The sequence below is a fragment of the Neoarius graeffei genome, chromosome 7, assembly GCF_027579695.1.
Source record: "Neoarius graeffei isolate fNeoGra1 chromosome 7, fNeoGra1.pri, whole genome shotgun sequence".
Lineage (NCBI taxonomy): Eukaryota > Metazoa > Chordata > Actinopteri > Siluriformes > Ariidae > Neoarius > Neoarius graeffei.
Window position 1 is genome coordinate 16690529 of NC_083575.1, and position 20000 is coordinate 16710528.

General features: G+C 40.6%; 1 protein-coding gene across 5 annotated transcripts in view; it reads right to left on the minus strand.

The window, feature by feature from the left end:
• Positions 1-20000, minus strand: part of zfand3 (zinc finger, AN1-type domain 3) — a 144372-nt gene that overhangs the window by 31205 nt on the left and 93167 nt on the right. For all 5 annotated transcript variants that reach the window (XM_060925331.1, XM_060925330.1, XM_060925328.1 and 2 more), the window contains exons 2-3: positions 2954-2994; positions 2431-2601 (exon numbers count right to left, since the gene is read on the minus strand). In XM_060925331.1, the coding sequence (XP_060781314.1) occupies positions 2431-2601; positions 2954-2981 (199 nt within the window). In that variant the 5' untranslated portion in view covers positions 2982-2994. The remainder of the gene's footprint in view (positions 1-2430; positions 2602-2953; positions 2995-20000) is intronic.

Below are 20000 nucleotides of genomic sequence, written 5' to 3' on the forward strand. Positions count from 1 at the left end.
AATGCTCAAATACTCCCCAATTTACCCCAAACTAAAGCCTTAATGCAAAAACAGTCAATGTGACTCTCCCCCAAAACAAAACACTCGGCGAAAACTGGTAGGCCCAATTTACACTTCATTCATAAAATTGCACAAATGATGTAGCGCTACACACCAAACTACGCTCTACCATAGCCAGCAGTGGGAATTAAAGTAGCCTACTCATGAAAATTCGGGATCAAACATCCTGGATGAGCCCCCATGTGTCATAACCACTTGGTTCTTAGTGGAAACAACATAAAAAGGGGAGACCACACCGATGTTACATTTTAAATCCATGATAATTTATTAAAGTAAATGCTCATAGAAGTCAGTATATGTAAGGCAAAACAAAAGTGTGGTGAAAATCAGCATGGTGTAATGTAATGCAAAAAAGGGGTAAAGAGAGACAGGAGTAAAGAACCGCAGCCAGCCCCAATAGCGACAGGTCCAGGGCAGCAGATGATATGAACTATGATGGAGAAACTAGTTTTAAGCTCCCTCCAATCATCTATCAATTAGCCATCATGGCCAGCTCAGACAGCTCCCCCTGCAGACCGGTAGGGAGAGAAACTCCAAAATGTTGGGTCCGCCTCACTCTACTTGGCTTTATGTTAAGACATAAAGCCAAGTAGAGTGAGGCGGACCCAGCACGACATAGCCAGGCGTGACAGTATTGTTTATAAAATACTACTATTGACCTTTAAAGCACTGAATGGTCTTGCGCCACAGTACCTGAGAGAACTTCTGGTCCTTTATGACCCACCAAGCCTACTTCGATCAAAAGGTGCAGGCTATCTGCTGGTACCTCGTATAGTGAAAGGGGGCATCAGGGGGCAGAGCTTTTTCTTACAAAGCCCCACAGTTATGGAACAGCCTTCCAAATAGTGTTTGGGACTCGGACACAGTCTCAGCATTTAAGTCTAGGCTGAAAACATCTGTTTAGTCAAGATTTTATTAAGTAAATGAGTAGATCTGGAAGCATAAAGTGTTTTGGTAAACTGGGATGTATGGATGCTGTCAGCCCCCACTCACTTGCTCACTCAAGTTTGTTGATGGTGTAGTGGCTGGCTGTTTTATGTCCCAGGGCACCCTCATGCCCGTGTAATGCCGTTATAGTTAGTTTTGCCAGAGTCCCTGCTTGCACTCAGCACAAAATGTAGACTGTTCTTACTCATCAGGTGACACTGGGCATACCCAATAACCGGTCTTCTCCCCCAACACTGTCTGTCCCTCTGAGTTACATGTCAATCCAGAGATCGAGATGCTGACCTCTTCTGCTCCTCGGACCTGCCTGATCCATCCTGATGCCCCATGTCTGGTTGGAGTCTCATCACATCACTCCTGTGGAGGATGGCCCCATATGGACAGTTGAAAGTCGCACCTGGAAGACGGCTTTGGACACTTACAGTAATGCTTTTATGGCTGAGGACTACAGTTGACTTGCTAACTTTAGGACTGCAGTTGTCATGAACAGTTTTGCACTCAAGTTTCCATCAATGAACAGTTTATAACTTCAACAAAACAGACTCCATGTTAAAATTGTTAAAATGTTATAATCACGCTATCTGTTATCACCCAAATGAGGATGGGTTCCCTTTTGAGTCTGGTTCCTCTTGAGGTTTCTTCCTCATGTCGTCTGAGGGAGTTTTTCCTTGCCACCATCACCACAGGCTTGCTCATTGGGGATAGACTAGGGATAAAATTAGCTCATGTTTAAAGTCACTAAAATTCTGTAAAGCTGCTTTGCGACAATGTCTATTAAAAATGCTATAAAAATAAACTTGACTTGAAACAGAGGGTAAAAACAGGATATATGAGAGAGAGAGAGAGAGAGAGAGAGAGAGAGAGAGAAAAAGATTGAGCGCAAGAGGGTGAGCAAGAGAGAGAAAAGGAGAGTGCGCACACATCTGATGGCTTTATATGTTGAGCCACACCACTCCAAATAACTAACTGTAGAACATAAAATGCATCTCAGAGTAAATTTAGTTCAGTGTTTTCTGGACACATAAAATGACCCGTGTGTTATTAATAATTCAGTCACCGTTATTACTTTCAAATTACCAATTTTTCATGATCAATAAATATCTACCTACAATAAATATCTGGCTATATGTCTGTTTAATGATGCGGTACAGAAGCACATGATCCCTAGTTACCGGCACAAAGGAGCTCTTAATGAACGCATTCAGGCATTTGTTGTGCTCTCCTTTGTTTCATTAAATCTGAAAATGTGTTTGAGTTTTATGGATGCGCTGCAACAACCTCAACTCCACCACAGCAAGACATATGAGTGCAGTTTCAAGGAAAATAATCAACACGGTATGGTGAGATATTTCATACATACAAGAAAAGGTCCAGTTTCAAAGATGACACATCAGGACGTGCTGCTATACGATTCCCAGAGCTCACCTTCCTGTTTCGAGAGAGGTGTGGCATCTGTAGACGGCCCCTCAGAGCCAGAAGACAGAGTTTGGCTACTGCTGCTGCTTGTCTCGGTACAGAAGACGGCTGATTGGCTATTGCTGGAGCTGGAGGCAGGCTCTGAAGCACAGTCCTCGTCTGGTTGCTTCTTCTGGATGTCTGTGTGTGTGTGTGTGTGTGTGTGTGTGTGTGTGTGTGTGTGTGTGTGTGTGAGAGAGAGAGAGAGTGAGAGAGATGTGATTGAGAGAGTGAGGCATGGAAAAAAAATATAAACAAGACTTAGAGTAGCAGAGAGGGATAGAGCCTCTCTCTTACACGCACACACACGCAGACAAACACCTCTTTTATATATGAAAACGCATGGCGTAAACAGCATAAGCTATTAAGCTAAAGCAGAAATTGTTAGCTAAAGTCAGGAGGACGGGAAGAGGATGAGCCTACTGTGGAAAGATCACAACCTTGTGCTTTGATTCAAATGAATATTAGATCTGCAATTCACACATTGTCCTACCTGCAAAACATTTGGAGCAGAGGTTCATGGTTTTGCTTGACCTACAAGAGAGGCAGGCAAGTAAAGAACAATGTCTTAATATTTTTCAAAAATACACTGCATTATCATTTTAGCAAAAACTCCATCAAACACTATCCATCATTTGGTTTGTGTCAAATGAAAATAACACTCATTTCATATTAAATTAAATAAGTTAGTATACTGCATTCAGTCTCTCAAACTCTCTTCTGTCTCCGATGTTCTACAAATTCCTTGGAGAGTGAGACAAACAGCGAGAAAACAACAACAACAACAACAACGGAGACGATCGGCCCTCATCATAATCAACTGCAATCATCATCACAACCCAATCAAGAAGGCGGATGATGGCTCACACACACACAGAGAGAGAGAGAGAGAGAGAGAGAGAGCTTTATGGGGACAAATAATGCATATTAAGTGGGTAGTACAACTAAGAAGTAGATACTGCATGTTTGCATCTCTGTTCTGATTGGGAAAAATTGACAAAATTGGCCTCTTCCTATAGACAGGTGGTGTGTTCCAATGCTGGCTTGACATTTCCAATTATGTCATACATGTTCATTCAAAAAAACACAGCTGTGAGACCACTGGCCTGTGCCAGGTTTATAGCCAACTGTGTTACTGTGGTAACAGACTCCAGTGATGGCAAGTTTTCTTTTGTGGTTTTAAAAATAATAATAATAATAAAAAAAGTTGTTCATTCACAGAGTTATTTCATGCACAGTGTAACTGAACTTCAATGATGTGATGTCAAACCTCTATTCCAAAACAAAAGCTGGGATGCTGTGTAAAACGTAAATAAAAAGCAGAATGCCATGATTTGCACATTGTTTTTGACCTATTTTCAACTGAATACAAACAATTTTTTTTGGTAAACATATACTTGTTCTGAACTTGATGCCTGGAAAATGTTCCAAAAAAGTTGGGATGAGGGCAACAAAAGACTGGGCAAGTTGTGGAATGCTCAAAATATACCTATTTAGAGCATAATACACGTAAAGAGGTTAATTGGTAATTGGAAAGGCATTCACAAGCAAAGAACAGGCAAGGTTCACCACTTTGTGAAAAATTGCATGGGCAAATAGTCCAGGAGTTTAAGAACATCGTTTGTCAACATACAATTGCAAAGAATTTAAGGATTTCACCATCAACAATCCAAATCAAAGGATTCAGAGAATCCAGAGAAATTTCTGCATGTAAGGGTCAAGGCCAAAAACCAACATCGAACGCCCATGACCTTCAACCCTTCATGTAACACTACATTAAAAACTAACATGATTGTTTAAAGAACATGACTACTACCCCTTTTCCACCAAATCAGTTCCAGGGCTGGTTCAGAGCCAGTGCTGGTGCTAGTTCACAACTCGTTCAACTTGCCAGCCAGCTGAGAACCAGTTTGCTTTTCCATCGCTCGCGGTGCCACGTCATTGTGTCGCTGTATACGTCATTACGTCACTGTATACATCAGTTACGTCGCTACGTTTGCTTAAACCTTGGCGCAAATATCGAAGCAAAAACAACACGGAAGAAGCAGCAGCAACAACAATAATAATAATGGATGACTTCGCGTTTGTACAGCTGCTGCTTCTCGGCGCTTAAAAATGGCGATCTTTCGCAGTCTTGTTATTGTTGTTGGTCTTAACAACTCCGCCCCCCCGCTGACGTAAGCGGTTCTTTCCTCTGGCCCAGCAAAGAGTTGGTGCTAGCCTGGAACCGCTTTTTCTGGCCCCAGAGCCAGTTCTCTGTCAGTGGAAACAGAAAACCCGGTTCCAAACTAAGCACTGGCCCCGAACCAGCCCTGGAACTGCTTTGGTGGAAAAGGGGCATACATGGGCTTGGGAACGCTTTGGAAAACACACTTCACTGCATCTACCATGCAAAGCGAAAGCCATACAGCAACAAAAATTCTCTGTGCCCGAGCTCATCTGAGATGGACTGATGCAAAGGTGTTGTGGTCTGACAAGTCCACATTTTGAACTGTTTTTGAAAATCATGGACACAGCATCCACACTGTTACCAGCACAAAGTTCAAAAGCCAGCATCTGTGATGGTGTATGGGTAACTTGCACATCTATGAAGGCACCATTAATGCTGAAAGGTACATTCAGGTTCTGGAGCAGCATGTGCTGCCATCCAGGTGATGATGATGATGATCCCCCCCCCCCAGGACAACCCTGCTTATTCCAGAAAAACAATGCCAATCCACATTCTGCATACGTTACAAAAGTGTGACTTCATAGAGTGCAGGTGCTAAACTGGCCTGCCTGCCTCCCGCTGAAAATGTATGGCACATTATGAAGCAGAAAATACAAGAGACACCCTGGACTGTTGAGCAACTGAAGTCTTATATCAAGCAATAATGGAAAAGAACATTCAAAACGTCAACAAATAGGGTTGTTCTCAAACGCATACTGAGCACTGTTAAAAGAAAAGGTGATATAACAGTGGTAACAGAACACATCACACTTATGCTGTATTCAATTTAATATAGGTCAAAAAGGATTTGGAAATTATTGCATTTTGGGTTTTTTTATATTTTAAACAGTGTCCCAACTTTTTTGGAATTGTGCTATATTTATACCAAATACGTTGTAGCATGCAGAGATGAGACTGTTCTAAAAACACGGAGAGTTGAAAGCATGTCAGTGGGCAGGCACTGTGTGCCATCACAATGAACAAGCATCATGCCTAGATTATATAAAAACTATCTAGGCATTAAAAAAAAATAATGAAAAAATTAAACTGTAAATCACAACAACTGTGGACCTCATGTGGTCAGTTCTCAATGTACAGGCTCTGGTGTTTAAACAGTATCTGTAACAGAGAATCCAAGGACATCATCTAAAGATTACCTAAAGAAACAGTAAAGGCATCTTAAGCTGAAGCAATCAGATGTGAATTCCTTTCCCAAATAGCCAAGAAGTTTAAACAGAAGCAATAAAAGTAAAAAAATAAGATTTGGTATTTACGTAGCCAAGTACGTGGATAACATAACTCCAAGGACTGTACAAAATATTGTTCAAGACAATGTGAAATGGAAATTCAAAAGCATTTTTCCTACACAATTCTGAGTAAAATGGCATGTTGGCATGGACAGGATGTTAGAATTTTACTGGCTTTGGAAAACTGGGAATTTCTACATCTTTACAATTACAAGAAGTTTTCTCATCTTGAAAACTTGACTGCACTTTAGGAGAAGGTTACAGACAAAAATAAATAAATGTTCTCTTAAGTGATCAGTATGGTTGAATTAGGGCTGGGCGGTATGACCCAAAATTCATATCACGGTATAAATTGAATCTCTTCACGGTAACGGTATATATCGCGGTATAAATGTCGCGGTGTAGAACTTATAATGGAAGTGTTTCTGAATGGGTTTTGTAGTCCCTTAGCAAAGCCAAATTGATTTAAACAACAAAAAAGCAAAGATATAATGTAATTTTTTGAGCATTTATTGTGCAGAACAACAACAGAAGTAAGGATAGCGCCTTAGAAGTACAAAAATAAAGGGGATATTATAAACAGTACTTCAAGTAAGAGAGGCAAATGGCAAAAACAGTGAAAAAGTTCTCATCTCATCTCATTATCTCTAGCCACTTTATCCTTCTACAGGGTCGCAGGCGAGCTGGAGCCTATCCCAGCTGACTACGGGCGAAAGGCGGGGTACACCCTGGACAAGTCGCCAGGTCATCACAGGGCTGACACATAGACACAGACAACCATTCACACTCACATTCACACCTACGGTCAATTTTAGAGTCACCAGTTAACCTAACCTGCATGTCTTTGGACTGTGGGGGAAACCGGAGCACCCGGAGGAAACCCATGCGGACACGGGGAGAACATGCAAACTCCACACAGAAAGGCCCTCGCCGGCCCCAGGGCTCGAACCCAGGACCTTCTTGCTGTGAGGCGACAGCACTAACCACTACACCACCGTGCCGCCCCGTGAAAAAGTTCTGTAATCCAAAATAGTGCAAGAAACACCAAACATTAAATTTTCCACATCTTAAAGAACACAAAAAATAAACATTCTACTTCAAGTACACAGACAGAAAAAGCTTTTGTTCTCTTGTGCAAAAACTGTCACTGAACATTTGGTTTCATATTTCAAATTACAATCAAGCTGCAAACACAAACACTGAACTTTGGTTGCCAACAATAAGGTTTTCTTCTCCAATCCAAAATAGTGCAAAAGTTGCCAAACAAATTTTCCACATCTTAAAGAACACAAAAATACAATTCTAAATACAATTTTAATCGTGTTTCAACTCGCTGCGCTCCACCATTTGGAAAGGGACCATGTCTTTGCACAAGTGTGTTGTGATGGCTCTTATATCATTCCACCGCGTGCTCTTTCTGTCATAAGGAGTACTCTTGGAAAAGGCTTGTGCAATGGAGGTCTGTTGTTGGGTCGCGGGGGAAACCTTTCTTTCCTCCCGTGTTCGTAAACTGTGCCGGTGTTTGAGCCAAGCGCAGCCTCTGGCTCTCTGCATACTCAAGCACATGTTTTGATTTCAAATGGTGAAATAAATTGCTCGTGTTACCTTTGTTGTAGGTAATGGATGTAGCACCGTTTTTTTTTTTTTTTTACTAGCTCCTCCTTCGCCGCCGCTCCTGTGCTTGCAGCCATTTTCACACAGAGGCAGGTGTGATGACGTCATCGACGGTATGACGGCAGAGCACAAATCTCTACCGTGGCCAAATTTATATCGTTTCTACCATCATACCGTGTATACCGCGCAGCCCTAGGTTGAATCATGTACTTTGACAAAGAGCTCACAGGGAATAAAGGTCAGTTTTGATTTCAGGTTGTTGTCTTTACTCATAAATACAATTCAGGCTTGATACACTAACAATATCAAACCACTAAGGGGGTTGTTTTGTTTGCTTTTTTTTTTGAGAAATTGAAATGAATTAGCATGACCAATGGGGGAGGAAAAAGTTTTCCATCAAACACAGAAAAATGCAAAGTGATATCACTTTTCACTTAACACGTATTATCACAGCTACACTTGTTTCATCCCCCCGAAGCGGCTTTCCTGTGTCAGAAAACTTCAAGTTTTGACAATGGAAGACTCCTAACAGAATTGTTAAATCAATAATAGAAAACTAAACTTAACGCATATACACAGAGCCATGGCCTCACATTCATTTATAAATGCCTTGAGACCTCAAGAATGGCACAGGAATAGTTTTAAGCGTTAACAATAAATCGAATATAGTAATCTTTACGATTAAAGGTGATTCATACAGGTAGTGGTCCGAGTGAATGACCTTGACATCCATAACGTCACAGCAGGAAGTCTATCAGTCTCATCGTCATTTCCGCTATACTAAAACACAGAGCTGACTGCAACTCCGATCCTCCATTTTGAGCCAATTTATCGCCATGCCATGTAGATGTGTTTTTGGCCGGTACAGCAACATGACGGAAGCTGGATTTACATTGCATTCATGGCCCATGAACATTCAAACTGCAACGATTTGGACGCATTTTGTGAGTTGTTCACGGGCACATTGGGCAGCTATAAAGTGGTCTCTCCTCTGCTCTACACATTTTACTGAAGACTCATACGAGACCTCTGATCTGTTGAGGAGCTTTGGCTATAAGCCTGTATTGAATGAATATATTTATTTTTTATTTTTTTAAAGGAAAGTGAGTTCAGTTGCACCAGTCTTCCTGAGTGAGCCGAGGGTTGTTGCTAAAACCTGGGACGGAACGGGACATATTGCTCGGGCAGTGACCTCCCTGCAGTTGTTGCTAAAACCAGTGCCATCCCTTTCCATCCCGGGTTTTAGTAATTGCCTGAGCCGAGCAGTAATGGCGGAATACACAGTATGAAGAAAAAAGTGAATGAGTGGACCAGAAGTCTTATTTCTAAACTGGATATTGCTGCCATCTCACCCTTACATGGAAGAAGTGAATGAACAGAGAACTGAACAAACAACTGAAAGTCAGATTGTTTCAATCAGCCACAAGATTGGCCTTCAAGAAGCGAGAACACAGACGGTTAAGCTCCGATTCTCATTTGGGTTAAAAAAAACAACAACAACACATTGTTTACCTGCATTTAGATTAATACATGTAACTTGTATTGGTATGTTTAAGTTACCGGTATAAGATTTAATTTGCTTCAGAATGTGATTGTCTCAGTTCATCTGATTATTTAATTAGCCTTTTACGTTTTATCAGTGAAAATGCATGCATGTACATGTATGTTGCATAAGTTATAACACCCATCCTGTTTTAATGAGAGTCAACCCACAATCAATAAAGTCAAATCAGCCTTAGTTGAGCAAGTTGGTCACAGTATTCCTTACTTTCACCATAAATTTTTATTTATATGACTTTGGTCTATAGCTGTAAAAGGCCTCAGCCTTAAAACTGGTTACCGCAGTGACATCACAGACTCCGGTATGGCTAGCTCAGTGAGGCAGCTCGAATGCCAACTTTACGGTCGACTTTAACTCTCAAACATTTTTTTTATTCCCATTTATGCAGCATACAAGAGTCAAGGATGGAGATACTATCCACTCAAATTTATTTAAAAATAAAGGTTCTGCGTATCTCCTTTAAGATAAACTTTACAGCTGGAACTGCTTAATGAACACCTTCTGACCAAACAGACTTGAGAATTCAACAGCGCTATGCACATTCTGTCCATGTGGGCCTAATTAATGGAGACCAACATTTCACCATGACTTCACAGCATCTGGAGTTTATTTTAATACAATCTGAGACACGTGTTCATAAAGTGTTATTTTCTAATATATGCTATTATTCAAGATTTGCCTGGAAGATCATGCAGCCTTGACTTTGATTAATTTAGCTACTTACAGAGTCAATAATAGATCTACACTCACAGGCCACTTTAATAGGAACTTGTTCTTGATTCTAAGACTCCTGCTCTTGGCTAGCAGGAGTGGAACCCAATGTGGTCTTCTGCTGCTGCATGCTGAGATGCTTTTCTGCTCAACATGGTTGTAAACAGTGATTACATGAGTAACTATATCCTTCCTGGCACCTCAAACCAATCTGGCCATTTTCCTCAGACCTCTCTTAAATCAACAAAACATTTCCACCCACAGAACTGTCGCTCACTCAATTTTTTTTCACCATTCTGTGTAAACTCTAGAGACTGTTGTGTGTGAAAACCCCAGGAGCTCAGCAGTTTCTGAAATACTCAAACCAGTCCATCTGGCACCAACACCCATGCCACAGTGAAGGTCACAGAGATGACAATTTTTCCCCCATTCTATTTGACGTGAACATTAACTCTTGATTAGCTCTTGGTTTATATCTGCATGTTGTTATTTTGCTGCTGTCAAGGCGTTGGTTGATTAGATAACTGCATTAAACAGCAGGTATATAGGTGTTCCTAATAAACTGGCCAGGGAGTGTATATGTAGTTACAAGGAAAATGACCTGACATTCTGCATGTGACTGACATGATACATAGTTAGTATGGAGAATTCCTTACTGGTAACAATTGGGCTGCTTTCTCAAATCTAGTTATGCAGAACAGAGTTGTGCGAAAGCATTTCAGCACAAAAAGCATCATCAAATGCTAAAAAGTGTCTCGCTCTCCCAGTTAAAATCATTGTACAACTACGAGTTGACTGTTTTGGGGAAACTGGGCCCAAGAAGAAATTATCTACAGGTATTCTTTAATTATTTAAAAAAAAAAAAAAAAAAAAAGATACCAGTACCAAAAGAAAGTTATTCTATCCCAGCAGTCAGAGAGAAAAAGTAGTAAGCATATTGCTAGGCCTGTGTGTTGTGCTGCCTCTCTTGCGCATTTCTCTCCTCTTTTCTCTCACATATCACTCTGAGCCAATCAAGGTCTCAGGGGGCATGCACAGGCAGGAAGAGGATTAATCTGACATCTCCTGTTAAATGTCAGCTGCAATTAACTTATGAAGGAAAGCGAGAGCACCAATCAAGACACAAACCTTTACTTTCTGCAGGATAAAATCAAAGGAAAAGGGCGAGAATTGAATGGGAGGCGAAGAGGAACACAAATATCACTGCAGAGACAAGCAATAAGGACAAAACAATCTGCTAGACCATCACTGAGAAGTGCAAAGGAGTACTGCCAAGGAACAGTCCCCCCCCCCCCCCCCACACACACACACAATACCTGACAGTGAAAAGTCTCCATCACCGAAATGCAATCGCTAAATATATTCGCTAGCAGCGATAAAGCGTCCTCGCACACAAGAACATGCCGAAAACAATAGGGCATTGCACCCAGGTCCAAGCTACCATCTCTGAGTAGCAGTGGCCAGGACTGACATGTGTACCAAATTTCATGAGTCAAAGTTCTTCAGCAATGGAATCATTACTGTCCAGGTCCAAATGGTAGTGCTACACAAGAGGCTCACTTTGGGCATGGGGATATCGTCAGAACCCTGATGTCTTATAACCTGTGAGGTTTTAGCTCCATCAGGCAATGCATGGTGAATTTATGAGGTACTTCCTGTTTGCATGGCAAAACATACAAAATTTATCGGTTCGCCATTTCAACGCCATGCAAGATCTCTCAAATCCTGTCGCAAGTCAATTGACAAACAATGTGCATTTCAGTTTTGTTCATCATGAGGCACCCCACATACCTAACAATTTTGACAGTGATAGGTGAAACTATATACCCGGGCATAAGTCTCAATGACATGTGGGGGCGCTATGGAGTCCTCTGGACACACCCAGGCTCAAGCCTCCATCCCTGAGTAGCAGTGGCCAGGACTGATGTGAGTAACAAATTTCATGAATCAAAGTTTTTAGTCAATGGAATCATTACTGCCCAGGTCCAAATGGTGGCACTATACTAGAGGGTTAAATTGGGCATGTGGATATGATCAGAACCATCATATCCTATAACCTGTGAATTTTTGATTCTTGTAGCATAACAAATGTATTGGTTCGTCATTTCAATATCATGCAAGATATCGCAAATCCCTTCACAACTTAAAATCAGCAACATCTTGGTATGACGTATACCAAATATGGCATGAATCCAACACACCGCCTAGGAAGAGTACATCAAAATGGCAATGGAGTCATTACTGTCCATGTCCAAATGGTGGCGCTATACCAGAGGGTGTCTTTGAGCATGTGGATACCTTCAGAACCATGATATCCTACAACCTGTGAAGTCTGAGCTGCATCAGGCATTCATGGCGAATTTACGACTCCCTTCCTGTTTGCGTGGCGTAACAAATTTATTGGTTCGTCATTTCAATATCTTGCAAGATACTGCAAAGCCCTTGGCAATTTAACATCAGCAACATCTTGACATGACGTATACCAAATATGCCATGGATCCAACAAACCGGCTCAGAGGAGTTAGTTACAATGTAACACGTGTCAAAACGCACAAAACCAAAAATCTCACTTCCTGTTGAGTGTGGCTGATGCAGCATATAGGCAATTTTGTTTGGTGAGGGGCACTCCACACACCTACCAAATTTGACATGAATAGGCGAAACTATATACTGGGGAGGTCTCTCAATGACATATGGTGCTATGGAGTCCCCCAGACACACCTGGGGGTCAAGCCCCAATGGATGAGTTTTGGTGCACATGACTAATGTGTGTACCAAATTTCATGAGTTTGAATATATGCAAGGTGTCAAATCTGTATGGTAAGCCCTTCAAAAACAGCATGGGAAAATTTCAAAATCCCACATTCCATCCAACATGGCTGACTTCCTGTTGGGCAGAGTCAAATAGATCAAAGTGAAAATTGTCCTGTATCACAAGAGTATCGATCACACCAAATCTTATGCCATCCAAGCAATTTCATCAACCGTAGCTTGTTCTTGGGAGCGCTATAGAGCTCCGGGACCACACCCAGTCCCTTGCTCAGTGTAACTTTGTGATGTTATGCACATATGATCAGTGTGCCAAAATTCATGAGTTTTTGAGCATCGCAAGTGCCTCCAAAATGAGTTCTTCCACAGAGGGAGGGAGGAAATAAATAAATAATAATGAGAAGAAACGTGCCGAAAACAATAGGGCTCTGCACCTATGGCCTGCACCTCGGTGCTCGGGCCCTAATAATAATAAGAATCATCATCATCCTTATGAATACAACAGGGCCTTACACCTCGGTCCTCAGGTCCCAACAACAACGCTTTGCACAGTGCTCGGGCCCTAATAATAATAATAATAAGAAGAAGAAAACATGCCAAAAACAATAGGACTTTGCCTGCACCTCGGTACTCAGGCCCTAAAAATCTCTGCAAGGGTTGTACTGGATACCAGGTGACAACTTCACAAGAATACTACCATTCCATGTGACATACATCTTGCTCTTCAACTATCCAGTTTGGGTTAGTCCATACTGATTGCAGCCTCAGGTTCCAGGTCTTGGCTACTGTTGTAGCCCACCCCCCTCAAGATTTGGCATGTTGTGCATTTCAAGATACTTTTCAGCTCACCGCGACTGTAAAGAGTGGTTAGAGCCATCATAGTCAATTTTAATATAATCTGGCACCAGCAACCATGCCAAAGTGACTAACATCACAGTTCTCTTTCATCCTGGTGTTTGATTTGAACAACAAAAGCTCTTGAACTGTATCTGCACAACTGATGCATTGAGCTGCTGCGACATGACTGGCTGATTGGATAGGTGGTCCAAATGAAGGATGGACAAATCAAGAGTTGTCAGAAGGACAAATGATCATGTCTGTCTTTAGATATTTACTCAACCAAGAGTGAAAACTACTCTTCCAACTAAAATTCTACCACATATTTCAGTAATGGAGCCACACATTTGATGCCCGGATCAGGCAACATGATATTTTTGTCTTTTAGGATCATCACAAAGTCAGATTAGTGCCATAAATTCTTGCTATGTCTTAATCAGGAGACTTCCAACACTACAAGTTTGACTTTGACCAGTCACCACAAGAAGCTGCAAATTATGGCTACAGAAGGAACATCAAGGACTTGCTTTTTACCAAACAATGCCTTTTACCAAGTTTGGTGAAATTCCTCCACAAACTGTGAGAGGAGTTGATTTCAGAAGGAAAACAGTCATGAAATTGGCAAATTATAATTTTGTTAATCAAGGGCTGTAACTCTGCTAAGATGCGATCTAATTGAATGAAATTACAATATGTGTATTACCGACATATAACAAAGAATCCTACCAGGTTTCGTGAAATTCTTCCAAAAACTGTGAGGAGTTGATTTTAGAACGTGAGCACCCTTTCTGGGATAGATGGACAGACGAAAATTGATATGACATAATTCCCCTTCAGGCCTGTTGGCCAGCAGGGGATAAAAACTTGTGACAGAGGAATAACAACAAATATAACCAAACTACACTTCGGTAATCATCCCTCTCCACTTATATTCCTGCTGCTCTTTATTTGTTTTGGCTTCACAACTCATTTTTTAGTCAAGTGTCAGTGCCCTGTTCTGCCCTCAGAACTTTATCTTTCTGCACAACACAAAAGTCTACAGTGTGAGACAGTCACTCTGCTGTGAAGCAACTAATGCAGTTTAGGGGCTTTACTGTCATGGAGTTACTCTTTCAACTTTACACGAGTATAGGATAGTCGTGTGTTTGAATATATCTAAATGGCTGCTTAAGTCCAATGTGTCTCTGCAGTTTTATTATTTCTTTTTGAGTGAGCATTTTTGTAATTCTACAGTAATTTTACAGCTAATATTTATCCCTCTAGCAAAGTGTCTGATGTAAAAGGTTGTAGCAATAGCCTTAAACATTTAGCTTTACTATTGCTATTGCTTTCAGGGAATGTTGAGACTAATCCAGGCCCTGATACACTGGCACATTGCTATACTCCTGCAGACTTTAAATCTAGAACTGGACTTGGATTAATTCATATAAATGTAAGGAGTCTACTAAATAAGATGGACTTGTTAAAAGTCTGGATAAACTCAACAAATGCTGATATTATTGTCTTATCTGAAACCTGGCTCACCAAATCTGTACTTGATAAGGATATTTCTATTAATGGCTATAATGTTTATCGTGCTGATCGTCCAAGAAAAGGGGGTGGAGTAGTGATGTATATTAGGAGCAATTTTGATGTTAATTTAGTGTTTAAAGAGTCAGTATCTAAAGAGCTTGAGCTGCTTGCTCTCGAAATAGAATTAACAAAGAATCACCGTATTATGTTGGTAGGATGTTATAGACCACCATCTGCTTCTAAAAATGCATTGTCTTCCATTGTTAAGTTTTTATCTCAGCTGAAATACAATGAATTACTTTTGGTGGGAGATTTAAACTGGGACTGGCTCATGCCTGTGTCTTATGACTTGAAAGCACAATGTGATTCTCTTAACCTTACACAAATAATTGATTTCCCTACCAGACCCAACCCTAAATGTCCCCAAAAAGCAACACTCATTGATTTAGTATTAACCAACATGCCTTCCAAATATGTGTCAACAGGTGTGTTTCCAAATGATCTGAATGATCACTCACTACGTTTACATGCACATAGAGAGAATCGAATTTCTGCCGTTGCTCGACTGAAATCGAAGTTCAAAATGCCATGTATACACCTTAATTCGGCTGAAATTGAACCGAACTTGATTTCTCGGAATCGAGCTACACGACCTAGTTTATGCGATTTCTGCCGAGCTACTTTGTGCATGTATACCCTATCAAGCTAGTTGTCGAGCTACTTCCGGAAGTGACGAGTGACAAGACCACAAGCGGGAAACACAACAGCGAATGACAACGGCATGAATCTTTTCTTTTTGTGGCATTGTTTGCACTGTTAAAATTTAGCTCACTTACTGTATCACCAAATACATCTGTACAGCTGTTGCATTGTGTACATAAACAAGTCATTGTATTTGTGTGTGTATATATATATATATATATATATATATATATATATATATATATATATATATATGTCCAACATCTGAAGAATGTCAATAAAAACAAAACAATTGAACTTTTTGTGTGTTTATTAAGACACAAGTTAAATTGTAAGCAAAAAATGGACTTTAGAAAAATATTATTGTGCAAAATAAGTTGTCTTACAAAACAGTGGTCTGCGCCGGACAGTTTGTAGCCATAGTCTGTTAGAGCAAGCCTAACAGCTTGAACACGGAACTGCTAGTGTTGCCAGATTGGGGGTTTTAAGTGCATTTTAGCGGATTTGAACATGTTTTGGGCTGGAAAACGTTGCAGGATCTGGCAACACTATAGCTCTTCTTCATGACGACAACCGGAAGTGTACCAACACGATGGGGCGTGTAGCGCCACGTGTGGCTCGGGTGCACAATGCACCTTGCACAATAGCCCGATTTCACTTGTGCATGTAGGATTGGATTTCTCTGGCACCCCTGCTGGGACCCTTTGCTCGATTACCAACAGCAGCTCGATTTAGACGTGCATGTAAACGTAGTGACTGTGTGATAGCAGTCATGAGAGACACAAGGCTTCCTAAAAGTAAACCACGCTTTGTTGAGAAGCGCAACATGAAAATGTTTGTGGAACAAGCTTTTTTGCATGACCTTTATCATTTTGATTGGGAAAGGATTGCCCTTTTTGATGATGTTGATTTGGCTTGGAGTTACTTTCATGGAAGTTTCAGTCACTTTATTAATAAACATGCCCCCCTACGCAAATTCAGAATTAAAGGTCGTGATAATCCATGGTTTACAACCAAACTAGCAGAAGTTCTGCATGAACGAAATTCTGCATGGGCCAGGAGATGCAAATCAGGCTTGGAAACTGACTGGCTTTATTTTAGACAATTAAGAAATAAATTTACCTCTCTTCTTCGAAATACAAAGGCTGAGTTTTATTTGTCCAAGACTTCTGAAAGTCTGAAAAATTCAAAGAAATTTTGGAAAGCAATTAAATCTTTGTCGTCCACCTCTAATTTAGTTAATATTCCTTCCAGTATGCTGATTGATGGCAGCAGAGTAACTGATAGAACAGACATATTAAATTGTTTTAACAAACATTTTATTTCTTCTGGGTTTTTGTTTAATTCTAAAAACCCCTCTAAACAACCCACACCTAGTGAAGAAGCTGAAGGCTTATAATGACCCTCTACTGGTTGATGGGACTCCTGGTAATGTTCAGGCTTTTAATTTCACACCTTTTTCTAAAGCAGAGGTTGCTAAAGCTCTTAAAGACCTTGATCCTAAAAAACCACCAGGACCAGATAAGCTGGAGCCTTTGTTTTTAAAACTGGCAGCTGAAATTGTAGCTGCTCCACTGCGTCACATTTTTAATCTTAGTTTGGCGATTAATGTAATTCCAAAAGTCTGGAAATCTGCATTTGTTATCCCCCTTTTTAAAGGAGGAGATCCAAATATCTCATCTCATTATCTCTAGCCGCTTTATCCTTCTACAGGGTCGCAGGCAAGCTGGAGCCTATCCCAGCTGACTACGGGCGAAAGGCGGGGTACACCCTGGACAAGTCGCCAGGTCATCACAGGGCTGACACAGACAACCATTCACACTCACATTCACACCTACGGTCAATTTAGAGTCACCAGTTAACCTAACCTGCATGTCTTTGGACTGTGGGGGAAACCGGAGCACCCGGAGGAAACCCACGCGGACACGGGGAGAACATGCAAACTCCACACAGAAAGGCCCTCGCTGGCCCCGGGGCTCGAACCCAGGACCTTCTTGCTGTGAGGCGAGATCCAAATATTTTAAACAATTATAGGCCTATTTCCAAGCTGTCTGTTCTGGCTAAGGTACTTGAATCCCTTGTCAGTGAACAGGTAAAAGAATACCTAGCCACTAACTCTATCTTGTCGATTTCCCAGTCAGTATTTCGCAAAAAACATAGTACTACTACTGCAGCCTTGAAGGTTATAAATGACATAACTGAAGCCCTAGATAATAAACAGTGTTGTCTCTCTCTTTTCTTAGACTTTTCTAAGGCCTTTGATACCGTGGACCATGATATTTTGACTAAACGTCTTACAGCAGTTGGTTTTTCTGTACATGCTATTGGATGGTTTGCAAACTATCTAAAAGACAGAAGCCAGGTTGTCCAGTTAGAGGGTGTTTCTTCTGAGGTTCAGTTTGTCCACAAGGGAGTGCCTCAAGGTTCAGTACTAGGCCCCTTGTTGTTTTCCTTGTATATAGATAATATTGGAATGAATATTCCAGATGCAACCTTTCATCTTTATGCTGACGACACAGTTATATATTGCTTTGCACCCACACCTGCAAAAGTGTTTGCACTTCTGCAGAATGTATTTAATAGAGTGCAAGAAGAACTCTGCCAACTGCAACTTGTTCTAAATGCAGATAAAACAAAACTTATGTTTTTTACTAACTCTAAATCAGCAAGATCAAGTTAGCCTGTCATTATCACCAGTAACGGTCAACAAATTGAACTTGTATCTACTTTTAAATATTTGGGGGTTTTGATTGATGACCACTTGTCTTTTAAGGCACATATTCAGTATACTTTAAAGAAGCTGAAGCTTTTACTTGGATTTTTCCAACATTATTCATTGTAATAAAAATGTGAATTCAGTTCTGCTCTTTTTTTTTGTTTAATCAAATCAATACATCTCTACATTACATTTGCTGCTATTTATTCTATTTATTTTTATCCTGACAATAATTTGAAGAGCTGGATGACACATGACTTGACATTTGTCAAAATCTTGTTACTTTACTGACTTTTCCTCTAATAATATGTCTAACGATTGTACTACAACTGTACAAAATAATCTCAGCAGACTGTTTATTCATCATCGATGTGCTGCCTTGTATCTATGCTTCACCTTTTTGGAATGAAATGAACAGTGTAGCTCTTCTCTCACTGCTGCCATCAAAGGTATGTCTGCACTGTGCGATTTCTTCTGTGGTAGTGCAGCAGGTGTATACAGAAAGATCACGGTTCGCCCTTGGCACATAACTATGTTAACCCCCCCGTGTTCAATTCTAACACGTTGTTTTACCCAAGCAAGAAGCCTGTAAGCTGTAAGGGAAATCAGTCAGCTTAGTCCCCCCACCCCACAGTGTTTAAATTATGTTTGTGATAATTTATGTGGTGCAACAGGAGCAGTGCTGCCTTTGCACCTAGCACTGCATTACATTTGAACCAGAAACGGACAGTTTCTATGGAATATAAATATCCACATTCATCATTTTCATAACTGACAATCGACTAGGTCGACTTCCTTTACATTTTAACAACATGATCTCTGAACTTTACATGTTCAGAATCAGCTTATTCCATGTCAAAAGGTTTCTGGAAGTTGCCAAGTGGTAGCTTTCCACTGATGCGTAAATAATAATTCCTTTTCCCTCCATTTGTCTACCAATGACACTTGTAATCAGTACTAAAATTGCAATTTTATCAGTCCGTAAGTAACAATTTGTTCACAAAATTTACCAATAAAAATCTCTGCTCTGTGCATTTTTCTTACATTTGTACAGAAACTATACGCCAGAATGGGCTCAGGAGGAGACTTCAGCAAATTACAACCTACTCCATTAACGCAACAGGTCACAGAGTTTATAATGGTTGTTCATTTTGCTCCCGCTTAAAGCTTTAACCGTGTAAAGGGCCACCAATCCCATCTATATTACTGCAGCAGCCACACAGCTTGGCCAGAAAGCACCCCTTCTCAAAAATTATCAGTACAAAATTGGTTAACAACTGATTTGTGGTCATGAACAGAATGATAAAATGCATAAACACAAACCACAGGCGAGTTCCTCTAGTCAGATGAAGAACCTATTATTATTACATTTATTAAGTTTGTGAATGTTTTTACAAAACGCCAAGCAGGTACAATGCTATAATAACTGGTTCAGTTCCTCACAAACCACTAAGCTGGGGAACAAATTAACAAGAACACTGGCTTACCAGGTTTAACACGTTCAGAAATGTACCTGATTGGCTTTATCCATAAACAGCTAGCTAAGGCTACATCCACACGACAACGGCAACAAGATGTTATTTAAAAATATATCGCGTCCAAATGGGCAACGATCAGTAAAATATCAGGTCCATATGGCAACGCAACGCTTGCTGAAAACGA